The sequence below is a fragment of the Rattus norvegicus genome, chromosome 12, assembly GCF_036323735.1.
Source record: "Rattus norvegicus strain BN/NHsdMcwi chromosome 12, GRCr8, whole genome shotgun sequence".
NCBI lineage: Eukaryota > Metazoa > Chordata > Mammalia > Rodentia > Muridae > Rattus > Rattus norvegicus.
Genome location: NC_086030.1, coordinates 6438876 through 6464629, shown reverse-complemented (window position 1 = coordinate 6464629; position 25754 = coordinate 6438876). Strand labels below are relative to the sequence as shown.

Below are 25754 nucleotides of genomic sequence, written 5' to 3'. Positions count from 1 at the left end.
ACCACAGGGCCAGCAAAAGGGCAGAGAAGACAAGGTGGAGCTATGCAAGCATGAGACAGAAACTCGAGCTTAGGAAGGAAGGACCATGTCTCAGCTTCTCTTTTCAATTATTTTATTCAAGAAAGTGGAGGACAGACAAGGGGACTGAACTGAGCCCTGAGTCACTGAAGCTCCCAGCTCAGCCCCCACAGCATGACCAGACAGGACCCAGGAGTAACCAATGCATTGTCCTCCAAGAGCGCAGAGTGCACTGCCCAAGCACGTGCTATTTGGGGGTGCCACCGCCCTTCTTGGGTGTGGTGGGCTTCTTGCTTTGCCAAAGGTGTCCCTGGATAGTGAAGGCATCTACACTCATAGACATGGTCTTGGCGGGGATCTGGGTGAACCGTTTGCGGTCCGAGTTGTACTTGTAGATGCCTTCGACCATGGCAGGGGTGACCGTGCGAGGCCCATAGCCTGCCAGCCTGGACAGCTCCTCCGTCTCCCCAGACAGAGTGTAGAGGGCACGAAACTGGCAGCTTGAGTCCCGGAAGAGAATCAGGAAGTGGTTGGCCTTGCTCTTCTCGATTTCCTGAGGGATGGTGGCAAGAAGCAGGTCAGGCTGGACCGCTGCCCTGCTGCCCCGCCCGCCAGTACCACACACACAGACAGCGGTGGGCTCACCTCTAGAATTCTGTTCTTCTGCGGCTCATTCACCTTGCCTGCCAGGCAGCAGTGTGACAGGGCATTGTGGATGATGAACTTGTTGGACTTGGCGCTGGGTTCTTTGTAGAGTCGGGGACCTGGAGGGCAGTCAGTCAGTCAGTGGGGAGAGCACAGGTTGAGGAAAGGCAGGGAGACCATTAACTTCTCACAGTACTCGGCCCCACTTACCTGTGTACTCAGGCACTGATGCTGGGGAGGAAGCATTGCTCCCATTCTCCCAGTCACGTTCTCGACTGCCAGGCAGGCGGCTGGGCGACATGAGGCCTGATGGAGAAGGGGCCCTGCAGAGGAGGAGAGGGATGAAGGTGGGGTCGGGTGTGTGACACCTCCCAGGAAAGAGGCTGCAGAGGAGAGGTCCACATATACTGCACACTTCCTACAAGCCTATACAATGCTGTCCCATATGCTCACCCTCCGATACACATACATTGCACATGGGCACATTCTCCAGACTTGAGTCAGTTTCCCCAAATACCATCTGTGTACCTGTGCTCTCTTTCATCCAGCAGTCCAGCCATATCCTACTCTAGACCCCAGATAGCTATGTCTGGTAAGAGGCTCCGAGAGACCCCTTGCCCAGGCTTACCGAGACGTGGACCTCTTCACACCAAGGTTATTGGGAGCCTCATTGGCCACAGTAGACAGAGACAGTGTGGACTGGGAATAGACCTTGCTGAGCCGGGAGCCTAGAAAGAGACAGTACCAGTCAGTTATCCCTGAGGCCCCTAGCCTCCACTAATGCCCATGGGCACTCCTGAGACACTTTTGGTTTTTTGTGTTGGCTTGCTAACATTTAATTCTTTTATTTATATGAGTACACTGTTGCTGTCTTCAGACACACCAGAAGAGGGCATTGGATCCCATTATAGAGGGTTGTGAGCCACCATGTGGTTGCTGGGAATTGAACTCAGGTCCTCTGGAAGAGCAGTCAGTGCTCTTAACCACTGAGCCATCTCTCCAGCCCAGCTTTTACTTTTTAAAGATCTTCAGCCCAGGTGACCTCAAACTTTCTATCTGCTGAGGATGACCTTGATTTCCCAAATCTCCAGTCTCTACTCTCTGAGTGCTAGGATTAAAGGCCCATAACACCATACCTGGTTAATACTGGAGCTGGAACCTGAAGTTTCGTGTACGCTAGGCAAGCACTCTGCCAACTGAGCTGCCACCACCCTCTGAACCTTTTCATATATTTGTGTGTGTGCGCACGCACGCCTGTGTCCCTTGGTTTCAGTGTTGATGCAGGATCTCAGTGTGTAGACTAAATGGGCCCAGAATGCTCTATAGGACCAAATGCACAGTAGGACCAAACTCAAAATCCTCCTGCTTCAGATTCCTGAGTATGGCGATGACAGGCAGATGTCTGCTTTAATATGGCGATTCTACAGTGCTGGGGGTTTAACTCAGGGCCTCATCCACTCCACACAAACCTAGCCCTGAGCATCACATTCCTATCCACATACCTACAGGGAAGGGAGCATTATTTAGTAGCATCTTCACACATCCAAGGGGGTTCCTCACTATCCAGCCAAGGGCGGAAGGTACCCTCACCACCCTGCAAATCCTGCCCACTCCAAATCCCTGCCCCATCACTGCATCCCAGCAGCCGCTCCCTTTTCTCCATAACCATAGGGCCCCTCCTCTCAGGGTCCTCACCCAGCAGGCCGCGGGCTGGGCTTCGTGCCAAGGCCGAGTCATCACAGCAACCAGAGCGTGGCCGGGTGGCCCTGCGCCCGCCCCGCCCTGGTCCCCCGGTCCCTGAGGCCCGGGGCCGTAGCACCTTATCAAGGTCATCCATCAGCTTCAGTTGTGCCCGACGCTCATACTCAAGTCTTGTGAAGTCCCCACGTCGGGGGCCCACCTCTTCCTCAGCTGGGGCCATGGCTCGGGTAGCAGGAGCCAAGGTGGCCACCGGAGCAGCAGGGGCTACGGGAGCTGAAAGGGCCAAGCCCGGAGCCTCCTCCTGAGCCAGCCTGCAGATTAGACAGAAGGGAACAAGCGAATAGACACAGGGGCACTGGGACAGCGGTATCAAAGCCCAGGGTCTCCTCATTCCAGCTCTAGCCTCACCTCGCGGCCTCCTCCCGTTTCTGCTCCTTCTCTGCCTCCTGCCACTGTTTCCGCCGCCGGGCCTCCTCTGCCCGCCTCTGCTGCCGCTCAAGCAGGCTAGCCCGCTTTTGAGCCATCTCATCCTCAGGCTTGTCTTCGTCCTGGATGACGACATGGGAGTTTAGCTGACCACTCTGCTACAGCTGGAGTCTGACTTTTAGCAGCGACCCAGCCTGTGGCTCACCTGACCTTTCTAAAATCCTCAGAGTACTTAGCTGGTGGCTACTTTATGCACAGCCCTGGGAGCTATGTACACAACACACTTGACCCAAAGGGGGAAGAATAGCAAGTGAAGCAGATTTAATGCTATAAATATGCTTGAAGTGCCACGCTGCACTGCGGCCTATCCTACTCTAGGGTCTCCTTAGAAGTACCCCAGCCGAGGGACGAGGGGGACTTACTCAATCAGAGAGAAGTGAGGAGAACTTTCTAGACTGATGGGCTAGAAAGTTCAAAGGCCTTGAGGCCAGAACCAACCAATAGGCTGGGACACTGAGCCAGGGAAATGATTTAAGGTAAGGTCATGAGGGAGCAGAGCCTAGAGCGGTGGACAGACTTTCTGTCCTCAGGGCAAGAGAGCTGTCAAAACCCCCACTGCACAGGAAAAGCAAACAAAACACTGGGTGTGGAACAGTGACGACCAGCAGGAACAGAGCATGCACTGTTCACTTACACCACCATACAGTGGCCCAGGCCACAAGTGGCATGAAGACGGAGGATGACCAAACAGGATAGGTCAGGAAAGGGGACCACCCACACCTGTCCATCCTGTCTATCACCCACTCATCCATCCATATGCTCATACTTGTCTGTCTACAAATTAACCTTCCCTCTACCCTTCACCCACCCACCCACATCAATCCGTTTTCCACCCATCTAAACAACCACCTATCCATCGACTTATCCACCTATCCACCAACCTATCCACCTATCCACCCATCCCTCATCTAGCCTATCCACCTATCCACCAACCTATCCACCTATCCACCCATCCCTCATCTAGCCTATCTACCCATCCCTCATCCAGCCTATCTACCTATCTATCCATCCCTCATCCAGCCTATCCACCCATCCCTCATCCAGCCTATCTACCTATCTACCCATCCCTCATCCAGCCTATCCACCCATCCCTCATCTAGCCTATCTACCTATCCACCCATCCCTCATCCAGCCTATCCACCTATCCACCGACCTATCCACCTATCCACCTATCCACCCATCCCTCATCCAGCCTATCCACCTACCTTTCCATCCACCTAGCCAAACTAGTCACATACCTACCTCTCACCCATTTAACTTACCCATCTAACCACCTCCCAAACCACCCGCCCACCCATTTACTCATCCATCCACGAAACCGGCAAGCCAGCCACTGCCTAGTCAGCCATCAGCCGATACGCGTCATTTTACCTACTCATTGGTAAAGCTCCATCCCCAAATGTCTACCCACCACCTCCCACTTCCCTTATCAACCCCTAGGACATCCCCATTCGGACATCTGACCCATTCTGACATCCACCTCTTGGCTCACCCTTTCCCTCTGACCTGCCAAGGTGACTCACCTTATAAAAGAATCCAAGCCCCGATCGGGGCTCTCCCTCAGAAGATGCCTCTTCCTCTAAGGAATCCTCAGCCCCAGGGGGGCTCCCATCTCCTTCCTCCTCAGCAGCAGGCTCCCCCAGGCTGGCTAGAGGGATCTCGATGAGGGCAGGCTTGGTGGTGGGCTCCTCGGGAGGTGTCCCCTCCGACAGGAGGATAGAGGATCGAGTCTGTACAGGCACCTGGCTGGGTGAAAACTTGCGTAGGTGGGGGAGGCTGTCTACATCATGGGGTGGTGTGAGTACCCTTGTCAAAGGTGCAAGCTTCAGCTCTGCCGGCCTTGCATGTTTTGGACTACGGGGAGTTGGGCTGGGGCCTGGCCCTGGGCTACGTCGGGCAGCTGGGGCGCGACGGGCAGGGCTGGGGGATGCTGCTTTAGGCCCAGTGGCAGGTCCAGGAATGACCCAGGCTGCAGGTGGTGGGGCAGGTCCAGGAGCCTCTGGAGGGGCTAGAAGCCGCTGTTGCTGGTCTGTGAGCCTCTGCATGTCCCGCTGCAGAGAGCTCAAAGCAGCACTCAGCTTACTGACTGCTCGGTTGTAATCCCCCAGTCCTTCTGGGGGAATCGGGCCCAGATCTGGAGAGAAGGTAACTGACTTAGGTCTCGAGGATGGCTCACCCTGGCCTTCACCTGCTGGCCGTTCCCCACCAGGAACTGAGCCCAGCTCAGCTTCCTCCTCAGCCTCCCCTGCAGCCTCCCGAGGCTGCACCTGCAGGAAAGCGCTCTTGCCCAGTCTCTGCCTGTGCTTGGCAAAGATAGCCTCAATGCGTCGCTTCTGAGCCTCGATGGCTCTGCGCTTCTCCTCCAGCCGGGCACCCAGCTCGCTCATCTCCGAGCTCAAGGCCTCAGGCGCTACGGGAGTGGATGTTGGAGACCCCGTTCCCGATTCAGCCTCAGCCTTCACCAGCTGCTTCTTTCGCTCAGCAAAACTGGTCATCTTCACTTCCGAGTTGTTGGCTGCTGGAGATGAAGCCACAGCTTTCGGGGACCCCTCAGACGGGGGCGGTGGTTTCAGTGTCTCTCCTGCTGAGCAGGGAGATGGTTTTGAAGGGTTCTCAGGGTGGGATATATAGATGGGTGCTTTGTTAAGCCCATCAGACAGTGGCTTTGAGGCTCCTTCGGGAGGATAGGGGGAGGCCAGTGGTGGTTTGGAGAGACCCTCAGGAGAATGGAGGTAGAAACTGCCATCAGCAGCCCCGTCAGGGAGCAGGCGGGGCTCGGCGCTGTGAATGATCTGCAGGGCCTCCTCAATTGTGGGTAGGTCTCCAGATTCTGGGGGTGGCTGGGCAGAATTCCGCGATGATGTCAACGCAGGACGTGGGGGACCCAGACTGTCTGAACTGACGGAGCGGAGCAGGACAGGATCTCCCATGACGACATCCACATCGCTGTCCAGGCCAAAGGGAGTGCTGAACGACACAGCCTGGGAGAGGGGACGGCTGGGCGGCCAGAGGGAAGGGTCAGCCCCTGGGACAGGTCTCTGCCATGCCCTGATCAGCTCAATCCCTGGTACAAGGCCACAGGGTCCCTCCCATATGATACACTCACCTAAGCTGACGGTTCCAGGCTTTGCCAAGAGCCTCCATGTGAGACATGGATGGAGATGACTTCAGGGAGCCTGGGGAGGGACAGTAAATGGTCACTGTGCAGGGGGAGGCCACTGATCTGGGGGTTGGCTGGTGTCTGGGACAGCCTCTGCAATGCCATCAGGTGAGTCACTGATGGGTCATTATGTGTTTGGTTGTGCTAGGTTTGCAGGAATGGCCAGCTGGAACTTCCGGGATGGCTCAGTGATTAGCATATGTGGGGCCTTGGGTCCAACTCCTAGTGTTGTGCAGTACAGTTAGTAGTCTCTTCTGGACCAATGAGATGGCTCGGCAGGTTAGGGACACTTGCCTCCAAGCCTGATGAACTGAGTTCAATACTGGGGACCTATACAGTGACCAGAGAGAACCAATTCCTGCAAGGTGTCCTCTCTGGACCTCTACACATGCACTAAGGCAAATATGCCCCAACACATATAAGAACAATAAGAGATTTAAAAATTAAAATGAAATGACCACATATTAGCAGTTGGTGCTATTTGGTATCATGCAAAGAGTCTTCTCTTTTGTTTTGTTTTGTTTTGTTTTGTTGAGACTGGGTCTCACTGTGTAATCCTGGCTGGACTGGAACTCTCTATGTGGCCCAGGTTGGCCTCCAACTCACAGAGAACTGCCGATCTCCACCTCCTTAGTGCTAGGATTAAAGGTATCCACCCCATCCCTGGCTGATGCAAGGGGTCTTGAAGCTAGCCATAAAGGAAGTCAGAAAGATCCAGTGAGGGCCACTGGAGGACTCAACAAGAAGTCAGCTAGAGGATTCTTGTGGTTGAAGTTTCCTGTAATAGAAGCCATATTTTCTCTTCACCTGTGGATCCTCGGAGTGGGGACTGGGGACCACCAGGTGACAGTAGCGGGTGACGGAAGTTGAAGACAGGAGAACTGCCAAACAGATACACATCAGCCTTCAGTCGCCTCTCACAGGTAGCCCCAGCCCTGCCCCTGTATCCACTCCAACAGGGACCCATACCTGCTGCCGCTGTTGTTCTGAGATGGTACAGTCTCGGTATTCCGGGGGGAGACAGCTGCTAGGGGCGCAAAGAAAGAGGTCAAGCAAAGCAAGGTTCCTTTACCCTCCTCTGACCCCAGGGCAAGCCCAGGTCCTCAGAGCTCACCATGTCCGTCAGGCAAGTCTTTGGCCTGAACAAAATCAGGCTTCAGAACCTCAAAGCACATATACATCTCAGCCAACAGCACCACCAGATTGACCTGCAGACCAGAGGGAAACCAGCTGACTAGTGGAGCAGCCCTGGATAAGGACCTCAGGCCCCGAGTCTCACCCCCACACCACCAAAATGGCTTTACCTTGAGGGGCGGTGGGACATAGAGTAAGTCTTCAAGGGATAGGGGGCAGCCCCGAGGAAGATGGGAGGCACAGAAGTCTTGTACCAGCTGGAGGTTGTAGAGACTGTCTGCCACAGACATGGGGTCCTTGAGGCACACCTCTGTGGGGACAGGATACATGGGTGTACAACTCAATGATAAAGAAGTCAGGTGCTCCAGGGAAGCTCTCCTTTGAGCCAAGTCTTGTACGTTTTGTAAGATGCATACTACAATGCGTTGACTAAGACTTAACACAAGAGTTTTGTTTTTTCTCTTGTCCTCTGTATATGTCTGCACATATGTGTACATGTCGGCAGACCAAGGTCAACAGTGGGTGTCTTCCTTCTCAATGCACTCTCTACCTTAGATTCCAAAGTAGGATCTTTCACGGAAACTGGTGCTTGCTGAATCTACTAGTTGGCCAGCAAGTCCCCTGAATTCTCCTGTCTCCACCTTCCTGCAACTGGGATTATAGACACTCGCTGCTGGACAGAGATTTTTACATGGATGCTAAGAACAAACTCTGGTTTTCATGGTATTGCAGCTTATCAACTGAGCCATCTCCCAGCTTCCTGGGAATCCTTTGTTCTGGAGAGACAGCGTGGCAGTTAAGAGCAGATACTGCTCTTGCAGATGACATGAGTTTAGTTCCCAATCCCCATCAGATGAGACTAGCTACCGGGGATCCAGCACCTTCTTTGAGACTCACCTGTACTCAGACATAAACAGACCACCCATGTATATACATATTTTTAAAACTAAAATAAATCTTAAAAACAAAAACCAAATAAAAACATCCTCCAAAGGACTGGGAATACAGGTCAGTTAGAAGGGTGCCTGCCTGCAATATAACATACAAAGCCTGGGTTCCATCCCCAATACCCCATAAACATGACTGTAATCTTAATACTTAGAAGGTAGAGGCAAGAGTATAAGAAGTTCAGGGATATTCTTTGCTATATAGTGAATTTGAGGCCAGCTTGGGCTACATGAGATTCTGTCTCAATTAAACAAACAAACAAACAAACAAACAAACAAACAAACAACAACAACAACAGAAATACAAAAACCTTTTTTTTCCTAGGCAGATATATAGTAACACATACCTGTAATCTCCAGGCAGGAAGAGAAGGAGTTTGAGGCCAGTCTGGGTTACAGAGCAACTCTGTCTCAAAACAGTAACAAGTTTCTTTTCTTAGGCAATCATTGCCCTTGGGCACTGCATTTGACCCAAAAGATACTTCTAGATGAACTTGTTATTTCTTTTCTTCAATGAAAATGTTACACTGTCTTAGGAAGTCAAGAGTCTGCCTCTGTTTCCAGATACCTAAAGTGGACCACCACCTTCAGTGAGCATGAAGTCTACCTCGCACTGAGAGGTTTAGACACTTGTGTATGGTCACTGAGCTAACTCAGAGAGGAGAGGGACCCAAACCTGCACGATCTGATTCTAGAAGCAGAACTCAGGGACCAGGGATGTGGCTGAGTGGGTAGAGTGCTTGCGTAGCAAGCATGAGCACTGGGTTCCATTCCCCACTCCACATAAACCAGTCATGGTGGTTCGCACCAGCATGGTGGTCATCCCAGCACTCAGAGAGGTTCAAAGCGAGGTCAAGGCTGACCTAGGCTATGTAAGACCTTAGCTCGATACTGAATCATACTGGTCCTGCTGACTGGAGATGCCTTCCCAGGATCAGGTCTGGCTTACCCACTACTCACCCTCAAGTCGTAATAGCTGGGGACAATAGCAGTGGATGGTGGCAGCCAGTGCTGCTCCACTGGCCAGGTCCTGAAGGGTAGTCACATTTGGAAAGCAGGGGGCCCTCCGGGCAATGGCACGGTCCTTGCGGTATCGAATCTGTGGGCAGGAATGGAGTGAGGTTAGTAGTTAGGCCAGCCATGTCCGGGTTGGCAGGCATGCAGGATGGAATAGGGAAACGTGGGATTTCTGCCATGAAGGGGTGGGAAGCTCAGGATCCCCAGAGCCAGAATGGGAGGGAAGGGAGGGCCAGCCTGGAGCAAGGGAGGGACAGAAGCAAGAGACTTGTCTGCGAGCAGCCAGGCCAGCAGCGGGGGCTGGGGACAGGGCCTCCTGAGACCCTGGGGAAGGGGGATACATTACCATAGGGGGTTTGTTCCCCGACTCCTTCAAACAGAAGGCAATTGCGTGCTGGGGGGGGAAGGAGCGGCCGTCAGCAAGGCCTGCTGGGCCCCCAAAGCCCCCTCTGGGGAAAGGAGGAGTACTGACCCCTGTTCCTGAGCCTTGGCCATCTAGCTCCTCCCAGCCCTGAGGAACCCCACAAAAGCAGCCTCCCATGACAAGCCCAGGCCCTGGCTTAGGGAGAGGATGCAAAAGAAGCAGGTAGGCAGAATAATCCACCCCCCCGACCCAGACCCCAGGTAGGGAGAAGCAGTGAGCAAAGGTGGGGACCCCTATCCAGTCCACACTGTCCCTTTATTTATACGCTGCAGGGATAAGTTATATGAAGCAAGGAGAGGTTGAGACCATGGTCTAAGATCACACAGCTAGTTAGGGGAAGTGAGAGAGAATTGAAAATCTTCTAAACCTCAAAATTCTACCCAATTAGGGAAGCTGAGGATCTTTCCCTTGGCCAGAAGACTTCTTCCATGTATCTGCAATTTGAGGTCACTGCCTGTGTACCTGGTAGGCAAGGGGGTTCCCTCTTCTCACCCTAACAACAGGCTCAGGGGCCCTGCCTTTTTAGTTAATGAAAAGCTCATCTACGGGGTTGGGGATTTAGCTCAGTGGTAGAGCGCTTGCCTAGGAAGCGCAAGGCCCTGGGTTCGGTCCCCAGCTCCGGAAAAAAAAAAGAACCAAAAAAAAAAAAAAAAAAGCTCATCTACTTTCTGGTTTGGGCTTTTTTGTTTGTTTAAGACTTGTTTTTATTGTATGTGTGTATGTACGTGTCTGTATACAGGGTCTATGCATGTGCATATGGTGCCCATGGAGGCCAGAAGAGGGTGCTGGCTCTCCTGGAGCTGGAATTACAGGCGTCTCTTCAGCTACGCCCCTCTCTGTCAGTCTGCCTGTGGTTCATTTAAGATAGGGTCTCCAGACATACCCTGGGCTGGCCTGAAATCTGCAATCCTCCTGCCTCAGCTTCCCAAGGGTTGGGATTACAGACATGCCTAACTCCTCGTCTGCTAATGACAACGATCCCCCCATCTCAGTCCCCAGGGCTGGAGTGCTACCTCCATTGCTCACAGCTGGGGGTGGGGGAGGATGCAGGCTATCAAGCAGAAACGACACAGACAAAACAGAAACAAGCAGGACAGGCAGACGAGACAAAACAGACAGCCTCACTTACAGGAACCAGCTTCCAGTACCAGCGTGTGGGGCACTATTGCCAGAGGGACAGAGAAGGGGACAGCAGGGGCCGATGCAATAAGAAGTGCAGAGAAAAAGAGGAAAAGAGAGTCACCTCCAGGCCCACCCTCAATCTCAGCAATGGCCAGGAGGTGCAGCCCATCCCTTCTCAGCAGCCTCACAATCATCCATCCACCTACCCATCCATCATCCATCCACCCATCCATCCATCTATCCATCATCCATCCACCCATCCATCCATCATTCATTCATCCACCCATCCACCCATCCATCCACCCATCCATTCACCCATCCATTCATCATCCACCCATCCATCCACCTATCCATCCATCCATCCATCCACCCATCCATCCATCCACCCACCCACCCATCCATCCATCCATCCACCCACCCATCCATCCATTCACCCATCCACTCATCCACCTACCCACCCACCCATCCATCCATCCACCCACCCATCCACCATCCATCCATCCATCCACCCACCCATCCACCCATCCACCATCCATCCATCCATCTATCCATCCATCCACCCATTCATCCATCCACCCACCCACCCACCCATCCATCCATCCATCCACCCACCCATCCATCCATCCACCCATCCACTCATCCACCTACCCACCCACCCATCCATCCATCCACCCACCCATCCACCATCCATCCATCCATCTATCCATCCATCCACCCATTCATCCATCTATCCATCTATCCACCCATTCATCCACCCATCCATCCATCCATCCATCCACCCATTCATCCATTCACCCACCCATCCATCCATGCACCCACCCATCCACCCATCCACCATCCATCCATCTATCCATCCATCCACCCATTCATCCATCCACCCACCCACCCACCCACCCATCCATCCATCCATCCATCCATCCACCCACCCATCCATCCACCCATCCACTCATCCACCTACCCATCCACCATCCATCCACCCACCCATCCACCATCCATCCATCCATCTATCCATCCATCCACCCATTCATCCATCTATCCATCCATCCACCCATTCACCCACCCATCCATCCATGCACCCACCCATCCACCCACCCATCCATCTACCCATCCACCCATTCATCTGTCCATCCATTCATCTATCCACCCATCCACCCACTTATCCATCCATCCATCCACCCATCCATCCACCCACCTATCTGTCCATCCATCCAACCATCTGTCCATCTGTCTGTCCATCCATCCACCCACCCACCTATCCATCCACCTACCCACCCATCCACCCATCCAGCTATCAGTCTATCTACTCGTCCATCCATCCATCCATCCATCCATCCATCCATCCATCCATCTCTCCTTCCTTCCATCCATCCCTTGCCCTAGCCTCACCGAGGGCTGGGCCGGAGAAGCCCCATCCAGAGGAGCTGCAGGAGATGCACGCTGGGTTGCTTCTTGTTCTGTCTTCTCCTGCAGCCGCCGAACAGTCTAGGGGTCAGAGAGAAGTCAGTGCCTGGTCACTTGGCTAACGCCACTGTCTCCACTCACCATGGCGTGGCCCCACCCTACTTACTGTGTCTACCCAGAAAAGGAGTTTGTGCTCCAAACTGCTCAGAGCCAAGGGACCAGGCAGGGTCTTTGTCCACTCAAATGAGAAGGCAACCATGAGCGCATCGATGACAGCTAGGTGGGCTCCCTGTTGGGGCAAATGCTGGAAGATGAGACCAGAAGGCCAGGCAGGGAGCTACACTTCCGCCTCCAGTCCCAGAGAAGAGGAAAAACCTAGAAGTGGGAGGAGTGGGGCCAGGGAATGGCGATGAGGCCAGGGATGGCTGGGTGGGACCCTGAGAACTAGAGTTATGAAAGAGGCCACACATGGGCTAGGTTTTGAAGCTAAGGCACCAGGATTTACAATAGAGCAGCCCACTTAGAGAAGCCAAGGGCAGAAGTAGAGGAGCTTGAGGAGTAGAAGGGTATAGCAACTTGAGGGAGCCAGGAATGATCTGCAGAACTGAGTGTGATGCCCTTAGCTCCACAGAAAAGCTAGGCTTGGAAAATGGTGGTAGGCTTGATAAGGGGAGCTAAGCATTGTGGGAGCAGCTAAAACTGGTTGGAAGAACTACACCTAATGCGGTGAGCTTGAGGGCACGGCTAGAGGAACCACTTGGTGGGCGTAACAAGGATCAGTGGGTGGAGCCTGAAGGGAGGTAGAGGCAAGGTACTAGAAACATTGCAGGAAGGTGTGCTAACCAGGAAGGAGTAGAGCATACCATGAGGATTGGCTGGTGTTTCAGGTCAGCCTCACGCACTGGGTGCTCAGGTAGCGAGGGCACCGTGCCCCTCCTCGCCAGCAAGGCCAGCAGTGCAGAGGGGCTGGGGGATGGCTCGAGCTGTGGCAGTGCCTGACGCCAGGCCCGGCAGTAGAGTTCTGCAGAGAGCAGCAGCCGCGTCACTGGGGGCTTCACATGCTCCTGTGCGTACTGGTCGGTGTAGAAGGGTTCCCACAGCTCCGGGGGCACATGCTCTGCATTGGGGAGGGGCACAGCAGGTCGGATCAACACATAACCCATCTGCTCACCCTTCTACAAAGACACGATCCCAAGGAAGCAAAGGTGTGGACTAGAAAGGGACTACAGAGCCAGGCACACAGGTACAAGCCAGGGATGTGTGCGAGTGTATGTGTGTGTGTGCACCATACAAATGCCCTCAGAGGCCGGAAGAGGGTGGTTATCAGTCAGACCGCCCCCCCCCCTCCACCCCCTCGAAGCTACAGTTACAGATAGTTGTGAGCCACCAGACAAGGGAGCTGGGAAATGACTAGTGTTCTCTAGGAGAGTAGCAAGAGCTCTTGACAGCTGAGCACATCCACTGGGGCTTTGAGACAGAATCTCTCACTAAACCTTGGCCTAGCCATTCCGGCTGAACTAGCTGACCCGTGAACCCTCTGGGATCCACGCAGCTCTATGTGTCCAGAGTTTAGGTTATAGTCTGTCCGGTCCTTTTCTCTGGATCCTGGGGTTCCGAACGCCAGTCCTCATGCTTTCTCAGCAAGTCCCTCTGCCATGAGCTATCTCATGTCCCCTGCCCCTATTTGTCTAGCTTTTGGGGGTCGAGGTGCATGTATCCCAAGCTAGCCTCAGACCTGCTAAGAAAGCTCACACTTGAATTTCTGGTCCTCCCACTCTAACCTCCGGAGTCCTAAGATTATAGTGACAGAACGCAGGGATTCCCATGTGCTTCTCAAGCACCATCAAGCCCTGTCCTTATCTCTGGAAACTAGCTTTATAGAAAATGTACAGGGAAGGAAACTGAACAGCCTAAGGCTACGTGGGTCTCCAATGCCAGGAATGAGGGTCAAACTCAGGTCTTAAGCAAATGCTATACCTCCTGGCAGCTTAGTGGCTGGTATGGGCATGAGGCCACCTACAGGATATACACGCCAAAGTCAGGCAGAGAGCAGGTACTTTGAGGAAATTGAGGGAGCTCAGTTTGGTGTGTGGGGGTACTTTCAAAGCAGAGGACATAAGGAGTAGGGGCTTAGGAGAATACTGAGTTCAGCCAGGAAAACCATACTTGAAGGATACAAGAGAGATCCAGGCCCGGCATGCACAGTTGTAATCCTAGCCTCGGGAAACTGAGAAAGGATGAGCTTCACAGCAGCCCAGGCCAGAAGCTGTCACAAGCCAGTTTGTGCTAGGACACCCTGATTCAAAAAGCCCACCCAGATCTGAGTATGGTGGCCCGTGTTCCTGATTGTAATAGCAGCGTGTAAGAGGTGAAAGCGAGGCCAGCCAGGACTACAGTGAGCCCCACCCCCACCCCCAGTCTTTAAAAAAAAGTCAACAAAATAGCTCAACATTGCCATAAAGCCAGACAACTTGACCGGGTTCCACTTCCAAGACACACACGGTAGCAGGAAGAACCAACTCCCACAGGTTACCCTCTGACCTTCATCTATGCGCCATAGCCCGGATTACCCCAACACATACTCGCAAAAATAAAAGATCAGACGGGATGACCAAGTGGGAAAAGGTGCTTGCTGCTAAAGTAACGACCCTAAGGTCACTCTCCAGACCCACATGGGAAGAAGAAACTAACGACTGCACTGTGTTAGCCTCTGACCTCCACACAGGCACCACAGCGAGCATCCCTCCTCACACACACTGTAGACCTCCACACAGGCACCACAGCGAGCAACCTTCCTCACACACACTATGGACCTCCACACAGGCACCACAGCGAGCAACCTTCCTCACACACACTGTAGACCTCCACACAGGCACCACAGCGAGCAACACACTGTGGACCTCCACACAGGCACCACAGCGAGCATCCCTCCTCATACACACTGTAGACCTCCACACAGGCACCACAGCGAGCAACCCTCCTCACACACACTATAGTAAAGTTACTGGGGGGTGGGGGAGACCAGCTGGGTGTGACAGGTAACACCCGTAATTTCAGCACTCAGGAGGCTGAGGCAGGAAAAATGCTGAAAAGCTCAGGGTCAATCTGGGGTACATTAACTTCCTGGCCAACCTGGACTACAAAGAGAGGCCCTATCTCAAAAGGATTAAAAAAAAAAAAAAAAAAAAGTCGGGCCGGAGGAAAGTTGATGGTGGCTGGCACAAAAAAACATTGTATACATATGTGTATCAAATTGTCAAAGAACAAAGTATCTTTTTTAAAAAAAGGAAAAAAACAGGAAGAACTCCTGAAATTAGATCACTTGATCAGGGACTGCCTTAAGCCCTGTTTCCATCAGCCCAGCTGCTATGCGTGTGTAAAAACGTAGGTGAGAGAAATGCTGAAGCAAGGGCTTCAGGGTAGAACATGGCACATCCGACCAGGCTAGAGAGATGGCTCAGTGGTTAAGAGCACTGACTGTTCTTCCAGAGGTCCTGAGTTCAATTCCCAGCAACCACACGGTGGCTCACAACCATCTGTAATAGGGTCCAATGCTCTTTTCTGGTGTCTGAAGTGATGGTGTACTCACATACAATAAATAAGTAAACAGACACATCAGAACAGACCATTCAGACTTTGTTGTGGTAAATACTATTTGGGGGTTTTTACCCCACTTAGGCCGTACAGTTCCCAAATAAAGGACATAAAGGCTTCCACATTTATAATAAGTCTTAAAGCATTAGCGGTGGGCAGATATCAACCCTCAAAGCTATTTTTCACTATATCTCTGTCAATAACCCCAAGATATAACTTGCCATGTTATATCTTGCCATATAACTTTCCAACAGCCGGCCTTCATGGCCGTGAGGTCACGATCCGCCTACCCCATGACAACTTTTCCTTCTTCCTCCTCCCTCTCCACCCTAGTCTCTGCCTTAGAACCCAAGCCCTGAAACCTTCCCACCATCTCTCTTCTGCCCAGCCCAGGATGTAGGCATCTTTATTAACCAATCACGGATAACCTGGGGGGTGGGGGGGACAAGGTTCACACAACAAAGATGGGTATATGTGAGGATCCGTTCTTCTTGGAGCAACCAGCTCTTGGGGTACAGAATTTAGCATCTGAATACAAGCAGCACCCGACCAACCCCCTACAGTTCTGCACAGTCAGGCTCCTAAGAGACCACTTGACATGAGGGTCTGGCTTCATTAACAGAAACCCCTTCTTGCCACATCTCCTTCCACGCACCCAAAAGCTGCACTTGACCTTCCCACTAAGGACTGCACTCGTATGGAGAGCTGGGTGCGACTACCTGCTCTTAGCTTTGCTCTTTGAAAGATGAGGGGCTTCAAGTTGGCTAGATGGCTGGGCAAGTAAAGGCACTTGTCATCTACCCCAACCTCAGTTGGATGTCCAGGCCACCCATGATGGAGGGAGGGGAGAACCAACTTCCAAAAGTTGCCCTCTGACCTTCATATGTGTGCCACAAGAGGTGCAGCATTCTCTCTCTCTCTCTCTCTCTCTCTCTCTCTCTCTCTCTCTCTCTCACACACACACACACACACACACACACACACACTCACGTTTTTAATGAAACTTTAAAATTTTTAAAGAAAGATGAAGAAGAATTTGAAGACTCACTGAAGGGACTTTGGCCAGCTCGATCTTGGCTGAGCATAGCAAACCTTGCCCTTCTCCCCCATTCTCTCTGCCTTGCTAAAAACCCCTGGATCACATTCCGGAAGCTGGCCCCCAAGGCTGTGCCCTTATTTGGCCAATTCCCCTTCCTGAGGCTGACTACCAAGGTCCAGCAATCGAAGTATCGAAGTACAACAATCAAAAGCCCCCTTGTGGCTGCCCTAATTAACCTGTCTAATTAAAATTAAGCCTCGTCTTAACGCAGGGTTCCCCCTTTACCTTTATAAACCATTTGTCTGTGGGCCACGCCTGTCTTCTCTTTGTTTCCCGTTTCTCCCCTCTCCCTTGTCCCCTTCCCCTTCTCCCTCTTTACCTCCTCTTTGTCCTTTATTCCTGCACTCTGTCCCTCTGGGACAAACAAATATCTTTGGTGCTGAGAACGTGGTCTTGGGGTCCTGACTTCCCTTTCACTCACCTCCTCCTGCCCTCTGCCTCCATGGCCTTGTCTCTTCCCCCTGCCTCAGCCTCATGGGGCCCTGGCTTCCATCCTCGACCCAGCTCCTGTTCTCCTGCTCCTAGCCTCCCCAAGGCCAACAGCAGCCAGCCAAACACACACCCACGGGCCCACAATGCACCTGGGCTCTGTGCCCAGTACCTCCTTCGAGAAGCCTTCCTCCTGCTATCTTATTCCAAAGGGACAAGCCCCACCCCACCTTGTGGAGGCTTGTGTGACCATCTGATTGCCACAGCTGCACACCAGGATGCGTCCTAGTGATAAGTCACCGTCTTCCCTGACTTTACCTGCCCCCATGCTGCAGTCAACCTCCTGATATCACCCTGACCTTTCTCATACACTCAGTGTCCTCTCAGGCTCAACCATGACCACTTCCTGTTCCCTAGAGCAAAATCTAAGGACTTTCTCTGAGGAAGAAAAATGACCCAGAACCGCTTCTCACCGACTTGGGCCTCATTTTGTTTTGAGGCAAGGTCTCATGCAGCTCAGGCCAGCCTCAGACTTTGCTACACAGCCAAGGACAAACACCAACACCCAATCCGGCCTCCACCTCACCAATGTCAGGATTACAGCCATCTAAGTGCCCCCACATCTAGTTTATGCCATGCTGGAGATTAAATTCAGAGCCTTGAGCACGCCAGGCAGGCACCCTATCAACTGAGGAACATCTACTGCCCTCGTCTCAGATGGACATTAAGCACTTGTTCTACACCAGTGTCCTTCCACTTGACTGACACTCGGGTTGAGAGATGAAGGGTAGTACTGTCTGGGGTTGAGCATAAGCACTAGCCACTATACATGACTGTCAGTATCATTTTCCTTCAACGTAGAGATACTCAGCAGGGCATGGTGCCACACTCAGGAATGAGAGGCAAGAGGGTCACAAGTTCAAGGCCACCCAGACTATATAGTGAGATCATTTCAAAAAGACAAAATTGCCAGGCGAGGTAACTCATGCCAGCAACCCCAGTATTTGGAAGGGTGAAGCAAGAAGGCAGGTTCTATAGTGTGTTCTGAGATGGTATTATACTCTATAATAGTTCAGGCTATCTAAACAAAACAAAATGAAAAGGACCAGGGAGATGGCTCAGTAAGCGAAGGCGTTTGACATTAAACCTAACCAACCTTGAGTTTAATCTCCCAAACCCACATGGTAGAAAGAGAGAACTAGACCCTGAAAGTAATTGGCTTCTGATCCTGCAACACATCACATGGTACACACATGGCATGCATGCATGTGCACATACACATTAAATAAATTCGAAAAAAAAAAGTATTTAAAACACTGAGCTGAGCGACGATGGCAAGCACACTTAATCCCAGCACTCAGGAGGAGGAGGCAGGGGTCTCTGTGAGTTCAAACCAGCATGGTCTACAAGGCTGGCTTCAGGATAGCCAAGGTTATGTACAAACCCTATCTCAAAACGCAAAATAAGAGGTGGCTCAGGAGCTGGAGAGATGGCTCAGTGGTTAAGAGCACCGACTGCTCTTCCCAAGGTCCTGAGTTCAAATCCCAGCAACCACATGGTGGCTCACAACCATCTGTAATGAGATCTGATGCCCTCTTCTGGTGTGTCTGAAGACAGCTACAGTGTACTCCTATATAATAAATAAAATATTAACAAAAAAAAAAAAAAAGAGGTGGCTCAGCGGTTAGGAGCACCGACTACTCTTCCAGAGGTCCTGAGTTCAAATCCCAGCAACCACATGGTGGCTCACAGACATCTGTAATGGGGTCTGATGCCTCTTCTGGTGTGCATGAAGACAGCAACGGGGTACTTATATAGAATAAATAAATAAATCTTAAAAACAAATAAAACCAAATAAATAAAAGGAGAAAATATGATAGTAAAAACTTAAAAGGAGAAAGAAAGACTATAATTTGGCGACAGTTTTCTCAGCCCAATTCCACTCTAAAATCACTGCAGTATAAAATGGCGAATCATTCACAGAATGTTTGATTTGTGCTTTTTGTTTTTGTTCTTGAGATAAAGCCTTTCGTAGCTTAGGTTGGCCTCAAATGCTCATTTTGGCTAAAGATGAGCATGAACTTTTGATCTTTGTGCCTCCACAACCCAAGTACCAAGGTGACAGGTGTGGTCTCCCCTGCCCAAGTTCTCTGGTCCTGGGTCTGAAACTCAGTGCTTCCAACGGAGAAGGAAACAACTCTTTCAGTGGAGCCACATCCCCGGTCTGCTTTTACTTTATCTTCTTTGGATGGAGGCTTCTATAAAGAGCTTAGGGTGGCTTTGAACCCATGACCCTTCTGCCTCTGCCTCCCCTGCATTGGGATGATTGCTGTGGGCCACCACACTCTGCTGCAGTGTTTACATTACCTGCACATCTGGATTATACCGGCTACATTTCAAGTGGTCAACAACCACACAGGGACTAATCCCAACCCTACTAGACACCACATTTCTATACCACGGTTAACATCTATTCAGTCCATGACCTTCTGCGGGTTTACTCCTACAACACACTTTGGTTGTTGTGCTGGCAAATAAGGTCTTTCTTGTCTCCTGTATGACTGACCTACAACCCTAACCCCCGAGACATTGGTTGCAACACCACCGTACAGATAAGAAAACCACAGCTCAGAGGGCTAAGGTAACTTACCCAAAATCACACAGCCAGGAAAATGGTGGAGCACAAATGAGACCAGTTTCCCTCACATACCTCTCTCCTATTTGCAAGGCCTAAGGAATGGCATTTGGTATTTCCCAGACTGACACACAAGTCTTCCTTATCTCCGAGTTTGTCTCTTGTGAGCCCAGCAGCCGGCACTCCTCACCTTGCCATGGGGGACACCAGAACTACCCCTTCTGAAGCCTGTCTGATCTTGTTGGCGCTCAGACAGCTTCTCTGGCTCCCCGGTGCCCCCAAATATTAGTCTAAGAGGTCCTCCTTCTGCAGCCTACTCTGCACCCTCGTGCTGACCTCCAGGCACCATGGGGAGCTCTCCTCTAAGAAGCTTTGCATCCACGGCCTCCTCCCCTTGGTGCCCTTCAGGACTGCTTCTCAGGGGAACCCCTTTTTGTGCCCCCAACCTCTCTGGAAGATCTTGGAAATTTTCTCCTGCAGGCCCAGCTGCTGGGACCACACCAGGTCTTACCACAGTAGCTACCCAGGATCTAACTTGGTGCCCATCCCTATTCTCCTGGGTCTCTCCCAGCATCTCCTCCACACCCTGAACACCGAGCACTGGCTGCCTCTTGAAAGGTGTCTGTAAAGAAGCCCGAGTTGCAGGGCCTGGTGGGATAAACCTACTAACCCAGCAGATCAGAGGGGCTGGGGATGTGGCTCTGTGGTCCAGTGTCTCCCTAGGATCCCCCAGTGAGGGGCTGGGGTCATAGCTCAACTGGTGGACACTCCCTAGCATAGGGCCCTAGGCTCCAAACCAAGTGCTGGCAATTACAAAATAAAACAAACAAACAAACAAACAAACAAAAAACCCCACAAAACAAATGAACAACAACAACAAAAGTGCACCAGGAGGAGAGAGAACTTTTGGCTGGAAAAGGCACTTGCCACCAAGCCTGACCACCAGAATTCTATCCCTGATACCTACATGGTGCAAGGAGAACAAACGCCCCTAACCTCCCTTCTGACAGCCACACAAACCCTGCGACACCCGGAGAACACACACTATAAAGACATATATTTCAGAGTTGACCTAGCCTAGATCCGTTCCTCCCCGTTTCCTCCAGCCCCCAGCCCTTGTCTGGGACAGACAGGTAGGTGATAGCTGGGTTTGATCCTGAGCCAGCTGCAGCCACTCAGCAGTGTTACATGGTGGAAGGGGCTGGACCAACAGGAAGGGAAATGAGTGACTCTGAGCATGAAGGTCCCTGCACGGGGCTTTCCTTCCCTTCTGCACACTCTATAGTGCCTTCTGCTCGCCTGAGAGACCGTGATAGAATATTCTCACCGGCCACAGCAGCTGCCACAGTGAACACTGACCACATCAGACAGTCAAGGCACCTCTCACCAGCTTGGTCCCAAAAGTACTGGGGACCAGCAAGATGGCGCAGCAGTCAAAGGTGCTTGCCACCAAGTCTAACAGTCTGAGTTTGACCCCCAGGACCCAGGACGTTCTCTGACCTCCACACAGGTGCCCCCATACACCCACAAGTAAATAAAAATAACTTTAAACAAGTCCTGGGGTTGATAACCCACTGCACGGCACCACGCGCACGCAACTTCTATGTGTTTTCAGGCACAGATGCTTAACTGGACAAACACCTTTCTCTCTCTCTCTCTCTCTCTCTCTTTTCTTAAATAGAAAAAGACACAGAAGTTCAGAGAATCTGAATTATTTTCCACACTGTAGGAGGGCTGGGCCTCAAACTCAACTGTGATTTAACAGAGTTGGGCTCTCGGGCTGGCGAGATTGCCCAGTGGGTAGAGGTGCCTACTTCAGAAGACCTGATGAAGTAAGTGTTCTGGACTCACAGAAAGGTGACAAGGACAGAGAGCTGAGGTTTTCGTGGTTGTTCTCTGACCTCCATCCACATGCTGTGGTGCATGTACACACACACACACACACACACACACACTCACACACACATACACACATACACACACACACACTCGTAATGATGAAAAATCAAAATTAAAAAACTCACAAAGCCAGTCTCTCTAACTCAATTATTGCAGCACGTGAGGGGCTGGGACATAGGTTCCAACTCCCAAGTCTTTCTTTCTCTTGCAAATCCCTGGGGGTGTGCAGGTGTCAGAGGCCACACAGGGAAGAGTGCAAGTGTGAGAGACTAATAGAAAGTGGAAAAGTCAAGACTGGGTAGAAGCAACTGATGGACAGCTGTCACAGGAGACCCACACCCAGAACAGGTTGGTCTGGGAAGGCAGTGGGGTGGGGGAGGGGCTGCACCCAGTTAGTGCCAAGATGAGTAGGAAGGCAGGGCTTCTCTCTCTCTCTCTCTCTCTCTCTCTCTCTCTCACACACACACACACACACACACACACACACACACACACACACACACACACAGGCTGTCCTGTCTTCTCTCCTCTCTCTCTGCCAACTGTCTCTGTCTTTTTCTGTCTCTGTGCATGTCTCTTTCTCCTACTCCCAGTAAGGCCTAGACCTTAATTAACCCTTGTTTTTCCCAAGGCTAGGCCTGGCCTCCCAGTCTTCTCAGGTCTGATAATCCACCTTCCCCATTTGCCCAGTAGGGATGGCCCTAGTCCCTCAGGCCTGTGGCCATGCGGAAGGGAGGAGAAAAGGGCTGGCTTCAATAAGAGAAGGCCTGCCCGCCTGAGCTGCCACCCAGGACAGCTGGTGAATGAGCCATTTATGCCCACCTGAATCCTCAGGAAAATGTGGCAGTAAGTGACAACTGCCAGCCTTCACCAGGGCCACAGGGCCATCAAGACGCAAGAGAGGGTCCTAGACACCACACACACACACACACACACACTGGCCAGCGGCAAGGCAGGGTTTGTGACCCAGGCACAGAGCTGTAGATCTGAGCTCTTAAAAAAACGCTCCTTGGGGAGTCCAAGCCACGGTGTATACGTTGGGGGTAAGACAGAGAAGGTGGGGGTAGTGGGGAATCATCACAGGCTTCTTCTGCTGTGTGTAAAAGGGGAGTTGGCCATGCAGTTAGGCCTTGGGGTCTGAGGAATCGGGGTGGGAGGCGGGAAGCAGAGGACTGTACCAGGAGACCCTTCCCCCACCACATACCAAATTGCTCTGCAAACCCCACCCCGCTCACCTGGGGGCTCTGATCCCGGGGTCCCAAGTCGCACAGCCTCTTGGCGGGCCCCACCCCCGACTGCGTTCCGGCGACCCGGGCGGGCAAAGTCCAAGGGCCCGGGCCGAGCAGGAAGCTTAGAGGCCCAGCTTAGCAAAGACCGAAAGCTCGGGGACCCTAGGCAGCCCCGACGCTATTGTTCCCACGGCCCCGGCTTAGCGCCCCGCCCCCCGCACCTGCCGCGCCCCAGCCTGGCTCCCCCCAGTCCCCTCCCCAAAGGCCCTCGGGTTACCTGCTCCCCCGAATGCGGCCCGCAGCACCCACGCCAGACTCGCCGCCGCCTTGGCTCTAGAGAAATCGTACTGGTCCAATGACTTGATCTCGGGGACCAAGAAAGTCCTCCGCAGTGGCCCGGACCCCGCGGGCGCCGCTTCCACCATGGCGACGCCGGGGCTACGGCCGCCTGGGTCCGCGCGCTCTGATGGGCTGGGCTGCGCTGCGCTGCGCGGCTGCAGAGCCTCCGCCACCACGATCCGGGTTGCCGCCGCGGCCGCCGCTGCTGCTGTTACTAATAAAGCTGCTGAGGCGCCGCTGAACCAGGTGCGGCCGAGCGCGCTGGCGACGCGGCGTCGACCCCGCCCCGGGGCGGAGCCCAGGTGCGCCCCGCCCCCAGATTGGACTCAGTTCTCTCTGGCTCCTGGGTCCACACGGGTCCGCACTGACATTAACGATTCCACGGGTCCTCCTGCGGCAAAGGGCGGCGGTGATGGCGGATGAGGGAAGGGCTGCAGAGGAACGCATGTGCCTGTTTGCGTTCCCTCGTTTGTGTGTGTGCGTGCGTGTGTGTGTGTGTGCGTGCGTGTGTATGTGTGTGTGTGTGTGTGTGTGTGTGTGTTCTTGCTCACTCCTGGACCCTGGAGAGGCTTAGGAACCCACTGTCGTGGATGTCCACACAAGCTTTTGATCCACACATATGCAAATGGAGCTCTCAAACTCCGCATGCATATGGAGTTTGTGGCTAGCTACCCTGGTTTATACAGTGAGCTTTAGGCCAACCAGGGCTACACAGCAAGACCCTGTCCTAGTTTAAAAAGGAAACGAATGTGTTTGTATCCACTTGCTAGAGAGCACGTGTGAATGGATGGATTCATGTGACCACCTCTGTCCGTAGGTGTCTAGATTTGTGAGGTCATCTATTTGTAAAGTGTCTGTTTCATACATGTTTGTAGTACAATGATTTGTATTAACCCGCTAAGGCTGTGCCGTACTTGGAAGAGTGCTTGTCTGGTATGTACAAAGCCCTGGGTTCCATTCCAAGCAACGAATAAACTAGGTATGGTGGCACATGGCTGTAGTCATGTCACATGGCGACGCCGGGGCTACGGCCGCCTGGGTCCGCGCGCGGAAGTGGAAAGAAGAGAATCTCTGTGAGTTCAAGGTTATCCTGGGCTACGGGAGACTCAGTAAATAAGTAAAATCAAAGAATTGTTGTCATACAACCTTCTGTGTTCTACGGTTGAAAATGGAGGAAGAGAGAGAGAGAGAGAGAGAGAGAGAGAGAGAGAGAGAGAGAGAGAGAGAGAGAGGCTATGTGAGTCTAAACACATCTATCATATGAGGGAGCTGTTGATTCTGTCAGGGCAGAAGATGGCAGAGACACTGAGTGGGTGTATTTAAGCAGGAGAAAGGCAACGTATGTCAGGTTGGCTTTGTAGATTTAATAGGTGGTTTGCAAACAAACTGATGTGTACTTTAGATAGCTGTAGTTGAAGAAGGGCCCTGACTGGAGGTAGGGAAGGACATACTGGGTCTGAGGGGATTTGTATGTGAGTATGCGGGTGTGGTTGTATGCATGGACTTTCTGTATGTGACTAATGTTGTCTAGGTGTATACGTTTTTTGTATAAACAGTAAGCCCTTTGTGTTTTCAGGTTCAGTATTCTGGGCTCAACCATTTACAAACCGACATACCTACAGCACCAGGCTAGAACGCTCACTGTTATAGGGGTCTGTGTGGCAGGTGGCCATAGTGAGGTGAGGTGAAAGCTCTGGAACTACCCTCTTGTGACTAGATGGACCTTACGAAAGTCTGGTAGCTCTGACTTATTGCCACATTTTCCTGAGGATTCAGGTGGGCTTAAATGGCCCATTCACCAGCTCTCCTGGGTGGCAGCTCAGGCAGGCAGGCCTTCTCTTATTGAAGCCAACCCTTTTCTCCTCCCTTCCGCATGGCCACAGGTCTGAGGGACTAGGGCCATCCCTATTGGGCAAATGGGGAAAGTGGATTATCAGACCTGGGAAGGCTCTCCAAGTTCTGGCTTTGGGCATAGGCCAGAGCTGGGAGACCTGGTCTGGCTTGGGGGAAAAGGAGGAGGAGGAGAAGCAGAGGAGGTTAATTAAGATCTAGGCCTTCCTGGGAGCAGAGGACAGAGACAGACAGAGACAGAAGAGACAGACAGATGGACAGACAGACAGAGAGAAGAGAAGAGAGGTCAGCCAGTGTGTGTGGGGGGGGTGTGTGTATGAGTGTGTGTGAGTGTGTGTGTGAGTGTGTGGGTGTGTGAGTGTGTGGGTGTGTGAGTGTGTAGGTGTGTACATGCACCACAGCATGTGGATGGAGGTCAGAGAACAACCACGAAAACCTCAGCTCTCTGTCCTTGTCACCTTTCTGTGAGTCCAGAACACTTACTTCATCAGGTCTTCTGAAGTAGGCACCTCTACCCACTGGGCAATCTCGCCAGCCCGAGAGCCCAACTCTGTTAAATCACAGTTGAGTTTGAGGCCCAACCCTCCTACAGTGTGGAAAATAATTCAGATTCTCTGAACTTCT

At 52.3% G+C, this 25754-nt stretch overlaps 1 protein-coding gene across 14 annotated transcripts; it reads right to left on the bottom strand.

Annotated features, from left to right (window-relative positions):
• Window positions 1-47: 47 nt before the first annotated feature.
• Window positions 48-23671, bottom strand: Camsap3 (calmodulin regulated spectrin-associated protein family, member 3). 14 transcript variants are annotated; one of them, XM_017598455.3, is made up of 19 exons: window positions 23218-23671; window positions 12919-13172; window positions 12222-12344; window positions 12041-12136; window positions 10662-10694; window positions 9455-9502; window positions 9052-9190; window positions 7315-7454; window positions 7125-7218; window positions 6980-7037; window positions 6818-6891; window positions 5957-6026; window positions 4374-5796; window positions 2773-2912; window positions 2359-2675; window positions 1292-1391; window positions 874-986; window positions 664-782; window positions 96-571 (listed from the first exon to the last, which is right to left on the bottom strand). In XM_017598455.3, the coding sequence occupies exons 1-19, from the start codon at window positions 23363-23365 to the stop codon at window positions 266-268; spliced, it is 3795 nt and encodes a 1264-aa protein (XP_017453944.1). In that variant the 5' UTR covers window positions 23366-23671; the 3' UTR covers window positions 96-265.
• Between the last annotated feature and the right edge of the window lie 2083 nt (window positions 23672-25754).